This window comes from Manis javanica, chromosome 10 (assembly GCF_040802235.1).
Source record: "Manis javanica isolate MJ-LG chromosome 10, MJ_LKY, whole genome shotgun sequence".
NCBI lineage: Eukaryota > Metazoa > Chordata > Mammalia > Pholidota > Manidae > Manis > Manis javanica.
Window position 1 is genome coordinate 118,922,735 of NC_133165.1, and position 13,544 is coordinate 118,936,278.

General features: G+C 38.5%; 1 protein-coding gene across 7 annotated transcripts in view; it reads left to right on the plus strand.

The window, feature by feature from the left end:
• The window catches only part of PPP6R2 (protein phosphatase 6 regulatory subunit 2), an 86,511-nt gene that overhangs the window by 27,462 nt on the left and 45,505 nt on the right, over positions 1–13,544 (plus strand). For 6 of the 7 annotated variants that reach the window (XR_005058109.2, XM_037006642.2, XM_073214092.1 and 3 more), the window contains one exon: positions 4,620–4,728. The exons of the other annotated variant lie outside the window; for it this stretch is intronic. Coding sequence is in view for 5 of the 6 variants with exons in the window: in XM_037006642.2 (XP_036862537.2) it covers positions 4,620–4,728 (109 nt within the window). In the remaining variant the exon portion in view is untranslated. The remainder of the gene's footprint in view (positions 1–4,619; positions 4,729–13,544) is intronic. 7 annotated transcript variants of the gene reach the window in all.

Below are 13,544 nucleotides of genomic sequence, written 5' to 3' on the forward strand. Positions count from 1 at the left end.
AAAAATTAGTAGTGAAAGGCAAAGTATCAAAATGATCCAAGTAGAATTTTCAGGAATGAAAAAATTGCTGAATTAGAAACTCGGTACCTGTGGATTAAACAGATTAAACATGACTGAAGACAGAATTAGTAAAGTGGAATACACATTTGAAGAAATTGTCCAACATACAGCATTGAGAGAAGGGAGAGGGAAAATGAGAGAAAATGGAGGAGAGAATAAAAATGTGTAGTCATTGTGTAGTTGGAATCTCAGAATGGCAGAATGGGGGAAGTAGACGAAAGGCTCTAGTCAAAATATTAATGTGCTTGCCTTTCAGAAACTAATATAAAGATATTTATATAAGATATAAATTTATGAAATATATAAGATTTAGAAGATAGTTATATAAGATATAAATTTATAAGATATATATAAAATGTAAGATATATATTTATATAAGATATAAATCTAGATTTAGGAAGTATACTATGTCCCAAGTGGTATAAATAAAAAAAACCCTGAAATTGTATAGCAGCAGAGACAAAAGGCTCCTAAGCTAGAGGAAAAGATTGCCTTCAGAGGAACATCTGTTAAGTGGACAGCAGGTGTTCCTTAGTGTGAAGAAAAAGCAATTGAGAGCAGGACAGTTCTGCAAGGTGATGAGGGAGTACAGATTTCAGTACAGAATTGTGCATGGGGCATATCTTGCAGAAAAGCAGCATGTCTTAGGCTTTTGGTAGGCTAGGTTACTTGGTCTGCCCTCTTATCTCCTATCCTACACCCAACGTTGTAGAAAACAGCTAAAATTGTTGGATTATAAAAAGAAATCTAAGACTTGATAATATAGCAAGGAAATTCTAGACCAAATATAACAGAAAGTAAGGGCCCAGATAGTAGTTTAAGTAGTTTAAGTGGATTTGCTTTTGCCCTGAGGGTGTCACTGACCTGCTTAAAGGAGGGCTTTGGTTTTAGAGGCCTGTGGAGTACGCACAGTGACTAAGATCTAGGTCCTCTGGAGGCAGAGCCTGAGTAGCCCCAGCTCTTACAAAGTGGGGCTGTGAAGGCCAGCTCCTCTGGGAGGGCAGAGTAGAAGCTGGCCTGCCTTACTGCACTCCTGCTCCCCATTATTGTGTTTATATTAAATGTAGCAGGAAAAAACAGGGACAGAACTCACAGCTATGGATTAGCCTTTGTGAGGATTTGTAACCAGGTTCACTCTTCCTGGTAGTTCAGGGAAATGAAGCACAGATTTAGTTTAAGATTTTCTGGTTTGGTGATGCCTTTCAGCACCCATAGGAGCAAACATGAGACCTCTCTGGAGGAAAACACCTTCATCCTCTGAGGGCAGAGAATCCCTGCAGAGATTGATTAACGGTGTTGACACAGTTTGTTAGCACTCAAGACAAAACCAAGCAAGCCCACAAGGAAATCACTGTGGATGCAAACCAGTAGAAACAGACCCTCCAAACCTTCAGATTTTGGAATGACAGAAATAGACTATAAAACAAGCATGCTCTTTATTTTCAAAGAAATATTTAAGTAAATAAAGCTACCTGTAGGAAACTGTAAAAGGTTATCTATAGTATTTGAAAAAGAAACAGATAGAACTTATAGAAATAAAAAATATAATATCCAGTATTAAGAATTCAGTGTATGGATTTAATACCAAATTAAATAGAGTAAAGAGAAAAATGAGAGAACTAGAAAAACATCAGAATGAAGCTTAGAGAAAATGATGGAAAATGTAGAGGTTAGGGGCTTGGAGGGCTGAGGGAGAACATGTGCATGTGTTTCATGGCTGTTTTATAAGGATAGGAGAGGATGGGGGTGGATTTATTAAAAAACTTAAAGGCTAATGATTTTCAAGAATTGGTAGAAAAAAGCCAGTTTAAGATTCAAGAAGTTAAATGAATCATAAGCAGGATAAATAAAAAGAAAATTTATAGCCGATCAGAAGAGAGGAAGGCTGCAGATTACCAAAGACAAAGAGGGTCTTAAGTAAACCAGAGAAGTAAGACTCTGACCAATGCCCTCTGAGCAGGTAAGACTGACAGCCGCCTTTCCAGTGCACAGGTGGCACTCAGAAGCCAGTGCAGCAAAGTCTTCATTGCCCTGCCTGAGAGTGGTGAACAGTAGCTAATTTCTAACTCTATTCGGGGGAAAAACGCTGTCAGGAATGAGGATGAAGTAAAGACCTATTTAGGAAAGCAAAAACAGTTTGTCACTAGCAACCCTTTACCAAAGTCACCTGTAAAGAATGTGCTGGAAAAAGTGATCCCAAGTGGAAGAACTGAGACTCAAGAATGAAAAGTGAACGAGAAGGAACATTACCTTTTTAGAAGAAGAAAAATAGTGATAGTGGCTTGTGGAGAAAAGCCAAGGTAGAATATGAAAACAATAGCATGTAGTAGAGAAGGGTAAATGGAGATAAAGCATCCAGTCTTTTTAATAGCTGGGATTGGGTTAAGGTATCGATTAACTGCTGATGTGAAAGGTGTACAATTTACAAGTGCTAAGGAACTGCTGTAGAAATGGAACATCCTGCAACTTCCAGGGAGTGGGAGAAAGTTGTGGAACTTCTCTATTCTTATAAAATTTTAGCACCCCTTGTACTTGACATGGGATATTGGTCAGACAGGGTGCTTGTTCAGACCACTTCTGTGAGGGTTATGGTGGAGGTCTTAGCAGCCCATAAATTGGAAAAATGGGAAAAAAAGATAAAGGATTTGAATGGGAGAAGCAAAACTCTTGTTATTCATTGATATGATTGTATATCCAAAGCAATCTACAGATAACTTAATCAAATCAATAATCATTTAGCAAGTTGCTGGACATAAGATCAACCTACAAGAATTATCATATATCATCAACAAACACATTGCAGTTAAAAAGGCCTGTATGTAGTAGCGCTATGAATGAAAAGTGCTGGAAACAAGTCTAATAAAAGATGTGTAGAACCTCTGGAGAGCACTGCACATTTTAGAGGAATTAAGACGAGTAAATGGACAGATCATACCCTGGTTTTGGGTTGGAAAATTCAATGTTGTAAATATGCTAGTTCGCTCCAGACTGATCTAAAAATTCATCATAATCTCAATAAAAAAACCCAGGACGTTGTGTGTGGTGGTTGGGGTTCAGAGGGTGAAATTGACAGGCTGATTCCAAAACCAGATGGAAAGGAAAGGGTCTGTGAACCCATCCCGTGTTGTTGGTGGGACTCCAGTTCGTTCCTGTGCGGGTGATCTTGTTGAGACGTCGTCTGAAGGGGTGAAATGCTCTCGTCCTTGGTGTCGGCGGGTGCTGGGGCCCTGGTCTCCTGCCCTTCCACCTTGGGTCCCTTTGGAAGCCTCATTCTGTTGGTACTGGAAAAGACTGACTGCACTTCAGTTTTTCTGTGTGTGTTGTTTTGCTTCTGAGTTGCCCAGTTTCCCAAATATACAGTTCCACAACCCAGGAATAGCATCTAATGATAGTAGAGCGATTGCTTCTCTTGGGTTAACAGGTGATGGTCAGGGAGCAACACCAGGCAGCACCAAGGCCAGGCCTAGCCCGAAGGGGCTCTGAGCCTGTAGCCCTCAGTGGGTTCCTTGGGCCCTGCCTTCATGGGGGAATAAATAGGACACAGCCTTCTCAGCCTCCTGCTTTCTGGCTGAGCTGAAGACAAGCAGCCACAGGGGGCTGTTGTCTTTCTACCACCAGGCAAGGAGAGGGTAAGTACTAAAGCTCCTTTGAAGAGGGCTGAACGCTCGTCATCTTACCCTGTGCATCAGTGACCTCACATCTCTCCCTTCCTTCATTCAGGAAATGCACATGTTTGTTGAATGCCAGGTGTATACTTAACTCCTGGAGCTTTTGGAGAAAATGCGAACATTTTTCATGTGGAGAAGCTAAAGCTCATGTTGGTTAAGGAACTTGCTCTGATTCACATGAAGGCGTCCATTGCTGAATTGCTGCAATGAGCTGCTGCAGGGGGCAGACATGCAAACCTCCCACGACCTGGCCCACAGCCACCTCAGCCTGTGGCTTTCCCTTGTGGGGTCCAAGGGCTGCTCTGGTTCTTGCCATCTCCCATGGAGCAGAAGGGCCAGGAGGACCCGGGTGTTACCCACAGGGAGGCCCTCAGGTTCCAGTGTCACTTCTGCACCATCCCTTGTATAATTAATATTTTATAGCCATTTTAATTTACCTTTATGTTTGTGCTTATTTCTTCTTTTCACTTTGATTTTGGATATTTATTCATTTATTCCACCCACCCCCCTTTTACAACTTAAGCCCTGATTTGGGCTTTTTGCCCACAGTGGACTGTGCCTAGTATAGATGTGTCTCATTTGTTGATTGATTGTACAAATATCCATTGCTCTCCGTGGACACACCACCAGTTTTTCAGGTCAAGTAGAATCCCAGTGGCGTGTTGGTTAATGTCTAGCAACCAGTTCGTTTGAGAGTAAAGAAACCTCCTGGTCTGTAGCACTTGTCAAGTTCCATGGTGCAGACACTGGTCACTCCCAGAGGGCAAGTGGCCCCAGTGGCCCCTGTGGAGGCCCTGAGGGAGGCGCTTAGCCAGTGCTGAGCGGTGCTGCAGCTCTGGCCCCACTGAGCCCGTGCTCTGGCAGGGTGACCTCACCTCTGCTTCCTTGCAGTCAGGCCTTTGAGGACAGACTGCTGCGCTGTTCCGGGTCCTTGCGGGGGAGGTCATGTCACCCTCACAGCGGCTCTGCAGGAGAGAGACCACATCGTCTCAGTTTACAGGTATGGAAGCCGAGGCACAGGAGGCCATGGAACTGGCCTCAAGTCACTCTCCAGAGCCAGGAACTTTGATAATAAATCTTTTAAAAACATTGATTTGTGGTCAAATAGGTAAACAGGGTGCATTTCAGATTCTGATTTTCTCTTAGCAAGTCTCTACCACAGAGCATTCTTTTTTGAAGGGCTCTATTCATGGAACTGTATGATCACATGGGCAACATTTCTCTTGGAATCTACCTTCTATGTGATGGTTACGCTAACCTGAAAAAAATAAAGAAGCCAAACTTCAAGTTCCTTTTGTTTGCTGTTGGATAATAGTCCAGAAGATGTTGGTACTACTTTCGTTGGCATGCCAGATAGATTGTGGAGGCCACTGTCAGGATGGGACAGGGACCCTGCGTTGGTTCCCTAGAGATAAGCAGAGATGTCTCAGGCCCATGAGCCAGCTCTCGAGCCTGTCATTTATTGTACCAGCTTCTCAGACCACAAAGGTATGAAACTAGAAATAAATTATGCAAAGAAAACAAGCCTACAAACACATGGAGGCTTACCAACATACTCCTAAATAATCAATGGGTCAATGACCCAATAAAAACAAATCAATCAATGTATGGAGACAAATGAAAACAACTCGACACCCCAGAATCTATGGGACACAGCAAAGGCAGTTCTAAGAGGAAAGTATATACAGTACAGGCTTGCCTCAAGGGAAAAGAACAATCCCAAAGAACAATCCCAACTGAACAGTCTAAACTCACAATTAATGAAACTAGAAAAAGAAGAAAAAATGAGGCAAAAGTCAGTAGGAGGGACATAGTAAAGATTAGAGCAGACATAAATAAAATTGAGAAGAATAAAACATTAGAAAGAATCAATGAAATCAGAAACTGATTCTTTAAGAAAATAAACAAAATATATAAACCCTTAGCCAGACAGAAAAAAAGAGAGTGTACATAAATAAACAATCAGAAATGAGAAAGAAAAAATCACTATGGACACCACAGAAGTACAAAGAATTATTAGAGAATACTATGCAAAATTATATGCTAACAAATTGGATAACCTAGAAGAAATGGACAATTTTCTAGAAAAACACAACCTTCCAAGACTGTCCCAGGAAGAAACAGAAAATCTGAACAGACCAATTCCGTGCAATGAAATTGAATTGGTCATCAAAAAAATGACCTAAGAACAAAACACCTGGACCAGATGGCTTCATTGTTGAATTTTATCAAACATTTAGAGAATGTTAAAGTTTTCCAAATAGTATAAGAGGAGGGAATACTTCCAAACTCATTCTATGAGGCCAACATCACTCTTAATACCAAAACCAGGCAAAGACACCACAAAAAAAGAAAATTACAGACCAATATCCCTGATGAACATAGATGCAAAAATACTCAAGAAAATATCAGCAAACTAAATTCAAAAATACATCAAAAAGATCATCCATCATGATCAAGCAGTATTTATTCCAGGGATGCAAGGATGGCATAATATTTGAAAGTCCATCAACCTCATGCACAACGTCAACAAAAAGAAGGACAAAAACCATGTGATCATCTCCATAGATGCTGGAAAAACATTTGATAAAATTCAACATCCTTTCATGATAAAAACTCTCAACAAAATGGGTATAGAGGGCAAGTACCTCAGCATAAAAGAGGACCTATATGACAAACCCACAGCCAACATCATACTTAACAGTGAGAAGCTGAAAGCTCTTCCTTTAAGATTGGGAACAAGATAAGGATGCCCAGTCTCCCCACTTTCATTCAGTGTAGTTCTGGAGGTACTAGCCATGGCAGTCAGACAACACAAAGAAATAAAAGGTATCCAAATTGATAAGGAAGAAGTTAAACTGTAACTGTTTGCAGATGACGTGATATTGTACGTGATAAAAAAACTAAAGAATCCACCCCAAAACTACTAGAATGAATAACTGAATTCTGCAAAGTTGCTAGATACAAAATTAATACACAGAAATCTGTGGCATTTCTGTATACTAACAACAAACTAGAAGAAAGAGAAATCAGGAAAACAATTCCATTTATAATTGCATCAAAAAGAATAAAATAACTAGGAATAAACCTAACCAAGGAGGTGAAATATCTATACCCTGAAAGCTACAAGACACTCCATATGAGAGAAATTAAAGAAGACACCAATGAATGGAAATACATTTCATGCTCTTGGGTAGGAAGAATTAATATTGTCAAAATGGCCATCCTGCCTAAAGCAATCTATAGATTCAATGCAATCCCTATCAAAATTCCCACAGCATTCTTCAATGAACTAGAACAAATAGTTCTGAAATTCACATGGAACCATGAAAAATCCCGAATAACCAAAGCAGTCCTGAGAAGGAAGAATAAAGTGGGGGGATTATGCTCCCCAATCTCAAGCTCTACTACAAAGCCGCGGTAATCAACCCAATTTGGTACTGGCACAAGGACAGGCCCAAAGATCAGTGGAACAGAAGAGAGAGCCCTCATATAAACCCAAACATAGATGGCCAATTAATACATGATAAAGGAGCCATGGATACACAATGGGGAATTGACAGCCTCTTCCACAGCTGGTGCTGGCTGTACCGGACAGCTACATGCAAGAGAATGAAACTGGACCATTGTCTAACTCCACACACAAAAGTAAACTTGAAATGGATCAAAGACCTGAATGTAAGTCATGAAACCATAAAACTCTTAGAAGAAAACATAGGCAAAAATCTCTTGAATATAAACATGAGCAACTTTTTCCTGAACGCATCTCCTCGGGCAAGGGAAACAAAAGCAAAAATGAACAAATGCTGGTGAGGCTGTGGAGAAAGGGGAGCCTCCTGCACTGCTGGTGGGAATGTAAATTAGTTCAACCACTGTGGAAAGCAAACGAAGGTTCCTCAAAAAACTAAAAAATAGAAATACCATTTGACTCCGCAATTCCACTCCTAGGAACTTACCTGAAGAAAACAAGATCCCTGTTTCAAAAAGACATATGCACCCCTGTGTTTATTCCAGCACTATTTACAATAGCTAAGATATGGAAGCAACCTAAGTGTCCATCAGTAGGTGAATGGATAAAGAAGATGTGGTACATATACACAATGGAATATTATTCAGCCGTAAGAAGAAAACAAACCCTACCATTTGCAACAACATGGATGGAGCTGGAGGGTGTTATGCTCCGTGAAATAAGCCAGGCGGAGAAAGACAAGTAGCAAATGGGCTAGGCTGTTTTTTCTTTTGTTGTTGATCATACAGATTTTAAATTGTGAATTATTTTACAACAAGCTTCTGCCATTTCTGAATTCTTTCTGAATCTTGTCCTCAGCTCCATGACTATTTTATGAGCAACTATTCAGCCTTAATTATGTTTTTCACTGATCTCTTTACCTCTCTCTGTTGTGTACCACTTGTTTAAAAAAATCTTAGGTATAATTCATATATAATAAATTGACCCATATTATATTTGTGTTTCTGTGAATTTTGCTAAATATACCACCCACAGTTAAGATACAGAACATTTGCAGGATTCTCTTGTGTAACTTTCCAGTCACTTCCTCCTGCAGCTTTTGGTCCTAAGTGACCACTAGTCTCTGTCTCCATAGTTTCGTTTGCAAGAAGTCTTTAGACATATGGTTTCATTCCGCTTGGGTAAATCCTGGGGTTGGAATTTTCAGTCACATGGTAAGTATATCCTTACCTACAGGAAAGTGGTAAACTGTTTTCCAAAATGGTTATCCCATTTTAGGGTTCTGCTCACAGTGTATGGGAGTTTTAATTCAGTATCCTCATCAACACATGGTATTGACAGCTTTTAAATTTTAGCCATTCTTTTGGTATGTAGTGGTACCTCATTGTGTTTGTAATCTACATTTTCCCGATAACAATATTGATCATCTTTTCATGTGCTTATTAGCTGTTTGCTTATTTTCTTTTATGAAGTGTCCATCCAAATCTTTTGCCTGTTTTTAAAATTGGGTATCTTTTTCTTCTTATTATTGGGATTTAAATGTTCCTTATATATGTTCTGGGTGTGAATGCTTTTTCAGATATAGATAGCAAATATTTTCTTCCAGTCTGTGACTTGACTTCTTTTTTTTTTTTAATTCAAGAGCAGAAGTTTTCAATTTTGATAAAGTCCTGTTCTTCAGGGCTTTAAAAAAATAATTTGTATTTTCTTGTGTCTTAACCTACCTTAAGTTCGCAAAGATTTTTTTCCTGAAGTTTTCTCCTAGAAATTATAGCTTTTATGGTAAACTGTATGATCTGTACATGGTATGAGGTAAGGGTTGAGGTTCATTTTTCTTATGGATATCCAGTTTTCCAATATCATTTGTTGAAAAGGAGTACATTCTCCACATTGAGTTGCTTTGGTATGTTTTTTGAAAGTCAGTTGAGTATGTGTTGGCCCATTTCTGAACTCTTTTTTAATTCTCTTGAGACACCAGAACCACACTGTCTCAATTAATACCCCTTTGTCATAAGTTCTGAAATAAGTGGTGGTAGTGTGCCAGCTTTGTTCTTCCTTTTCGAAATTGCTTTGGCTAATCTAGGCTTTTCTCATTTCCACGTACATTTTACTATCAGCTAGTCAATTTCTGTTTTTAAAATCGACTAGGATTTGATTGGGATTGAATGGTTTCAATATACCAGTTTAAGGAAAATTGACATCTTAACAACACTGCATTTTCCAATCTGTGAGCAAGCTTTCCCTTTAAATCTTCTTTAATTTCTCTCTGAAGTGTCTTGTAGTTCTCAGTGATAGGTCTTGCACATACTTTATTAAATTGTCCTGAAGTGTTTCATATTTTTGGATGTTACTTTTAAGTAGAATTTAAAACCTTTTCATTTTCCAGCTCATTGCTATTATATAAAAATACAATTACTTTTGTATATTAACTTTTAACTGGTAAGCATGTTAAATTCACTCTGATTCTAGTAGCTTTTTTTCCCTTATAGATTTCTTAAATTGTGCTTACACAGTCATGTCATCTGTGAGTAAAGACAATTTTACTTATTCCTCTTCAATCTATGTGTGTTTTATTTCTTTTTCTTGTATTAATAGTACTACCTAGGACCTGCACTACAATTTTGAATAGAAGTGGTTACAGTCGTCTTCTGCTCTTAGGAAGAAAGCATTCAGTGTTTTCACTTTTAGGTAGGCTGTTAGCTCTGGGGTCTTTAGAGATGTACTTTATCAGGTTCAGGAAGTTCCCTTATATTACTAATTTATTGAGTGTGTTTATCATGAAAAGGTGTTGCAGTTTTTCAAATTGCTCAAATCCATCTGTATTAATAATTGCATTAGATGTAAATGGTCTAAATATATTAATTAAAAGTTAGAGAAAAGCAGACCAAATAACAAAGTAAGGCCCAATCACTTGTAGCTGTTTACAGAAGAAACACTCGAACATAAAGAACAAAATGGGTTGACAGTAAAAGGGTGTTAAAACATGCCAAACAGTGACTGCAGTGTGTGGGGGGGACTTGATAATATGGGTGGATATAGTAACCACACTGTTGCTCTTTTGAAACCTTCATAAGATTGTATGACAATGATACCTTAATAAAGAAAAAAAAGAAGAACATACACCAAACATGAACCACACAATTGGGGTGCTATATTAATGTCAGACAAAGCAGATTTCAAGATATGTTATCTTACCAGAGATGATTAGGGACATTACAAAATGATCAAACAGGCAATTCATAAAGAAGACCTAGCAATCTCCACCTAATACAAGAAATTAAAAATACATCAAGCAAAAACTTACGAATCAAAAGGAGAAATAAACAAATCCATAGTTGTAGTTGAATATTGCAATCCTCTGGTCTCATTAATTGATAGAACAGGTAGATAAAAATCAATGAGGATATGGAAGACTTGAGTAACATTATCAATTAACTGGACTTAACTGCCCCACCCAGTAGCAGAGAATAAAACCTGTTTTCCAGTGCACTTGCTATATTCACCAAGACAGATAATATCATATGTAAGGCCATTTGTCAGCAGGCCACAGCCTCCAGAGAAATCCAACCCACTGCTTGGTTTTGTACAGGTGCAGACTAAAAATGGTTTTAATTCTTTTAAAGAGTTGTTTAGAAGGATAAGGAAAAGAAGAAAAAGAATATGCAACATTCACCCTATGTTGCCTACAAAGCTGAAAATAATAACTGCTTAACTCTTTGTAGAAAAGTTTGTCAACCCCATGCTAGGCCATAGAAAAATTAATTAATTAAATTAAAAGGAATGAAAATAATACAAGCCTCTTCTCTGACCACCACAAAAGCTAGGAATCAATAATAGTTAGAAAATCCCAAAATAACTGGAAAATTAAGCATTTTATTTCTAATAATCTGTACATCAAAACAATCAAAAGGGAAATTAGAAATATCTTGAATTCAGTGAAAATGGAAATATCAAAATCTGTGGGATGCAGATAAATCAGTGCTTGAAGGAAAATTCGTAGTGTTGAATGCTTATAAAAAAGAAAAGAAGAAAGGTCTGTAGGAAAAGAAGAATGGTCTGAAAACCAGTGCTCTAAAAAGGTCCTACCTTAAGATGCCAGAAAACCAAGAGCAAATTAAACCCAGAGTATGTAGTAGGAAGAAAAGTAGGAAGACAAGAGAGGAAATCTATAAAATAGGAAATGGACAAATAATAGAGAGAAAAAAACCTGAAGATGGTTTTTCAAAGGGCCAATAAGATGAGTAAACCTTTGCCTGCACTTATGAAGGGAGAGAGTGAGGACAGGCACTACTAAAATATAGGAATAAAGGGGTAAGGTAAAATGAGTATCTTCATGCTGGTGACTTAATCAAGTCAATAAAATGCTCACATGCCTTCAGCAATGTGAATCACTAAAATGGAAATGAGAGGCATTACCCTGATAGAGGTATCGTGAGAAAGAAACTAGAGGCCAGTATTCATGTAGCCACTCCAGCTGAGCTGTCTTATGATTAGTGCTTGCATGATGTACTCCTTTTCATTCTTTTTTTTTATTGTGGTATCATTGATACACAGTTTTATGAACATTTCACAAGAAAAACAATGTGGTTATTACATTCTTATTATCGAGTCCCCCCCACAAACCCCATTGCAGTCACTCTCTGTCAGTGTAGTAAGATGCCACAGAGTCTCTATTGTATTCTCTGAGCTACACTGTCTTCCCTGTGGCCCCACATACACCATGTGCACCAATCATGATACCCCACAAAACCGCTTCTCACTCCCTCCCCACCAGCCCTACCCCAACCCCCTCCCCTTTGGTAACCACTAGTCCCTTCTTGGAGTCTGTGAGTCTGCTGCTATTTTGTTCCTTCAGTTTTGCTTCATTGTTGTACTCCACAAATGAGGGAAATCATTTGGTATTTGTCTTTCTCTGCCTGACTTATTTCACTGAGTATAATACCCTCTAGCTCCATCCGTGTTGTTGCAAATGGTAGGATTTGTTTCTTTCTTATGGCCAAATAGTATTCCATTGTGTATATGTACCACATCTTTTTATCCATTTATCTCCTGATGGATACTTAGGTTGCTTCTATATCTTGGCTATTGTAAATAGTGCTGCAATAAACATAGGGGTGCATCTGTCTTTTTAAATCTGAGAAGTTGTTTTCTTTGGGTAAATTCCTGGGAGTGGAGTTCCTGGGTCAAATGGTATTTCTATTTTTAGTTTTTTGAGGAACCTCCATATTGCTTTCCACAATGGCTAAACTAGTTTACATTCCCACCAGCAGTGTATGAAGGTTCCCCTTTCTCCGCATCCTCAGCAGCATTTGTTGTTCCTAGTCTTTTTTATGTTGGCCATCCTAACTGGTGTGAGGTGATATCTCATTGTGGTTTTAATTTGCATTTCTCTGATGACAAATGATGTGGAGCATCTTTTCATGTGTCTGTTGGCCATCTGAATTTCTTCTTTGGAGAAGTGTGTTCATATCCTCCGCCCATTTCTTATTCAGGTTATTTGCTTTTTGGGTGTTGAGACATGTGAGTTCTTTATACATTTTGGATATTAACCCCTTGCTGGATATGTCATTTACAAATATATTCTCCCATACTGTAGGATGCCTTTTTGTTCTGCTGATGGTGTCCTTTGCTGTACAGAAGCTTTTTAGCTTGGTGTGTCCCATGTGTTCGTTTTTTATTTTGTTTCCCTTGCCTGAGGAGATGCATTCAGGAAAAAGTTGCTCATGTTTATATTCAAGAGATTTTTGCCTATGCTTTCTTCTAAGAGTTTTATGGTTTCATGACTTACATTCAGATCTTTGATCCATTTTGAGTTTACTTTTGTGCATGGGGTTAGAAAATAATCCAGCTTCATTGTCTTACATGTAGCTGTCCAGTTTTGCCAACACCAGTTGTTGAAGAGGCTGTCATTTCTCCATTGTATATCCACGGCTCCTTTATCATATATTAATTGACCATATATGCTCAGGTTTATATCTGGGCTTCTATTCTGTTCCACTGATCTATGAGTTTGTTCTTGTGCCAGTACCAAATTGTCTTGATCACTGTGGCTTTGTAGTAGAGTTTGAAGCCGGGGAGCATAATTCCCCCCACTTTATTCTTCCTTCTCAGGATTGCTTTGGCTATTTGGGGTATTTTGTGGTTCCATATGAATTTTATAACTATTTGCTCTAGTTCATTGAAAAATGCTGTTGATATTTTGATCGAGATTGCATTGAATCAGTAGATTGCTTTATGCAGGATGGCCATTTTTTTGACAATATTAATTCTTCCAATCCATGAGCATTGGATGTGTTTCCATTTATTGGTATCTTCTTTAATTTTTCTCATGAGTGTCTTGTAGTTTT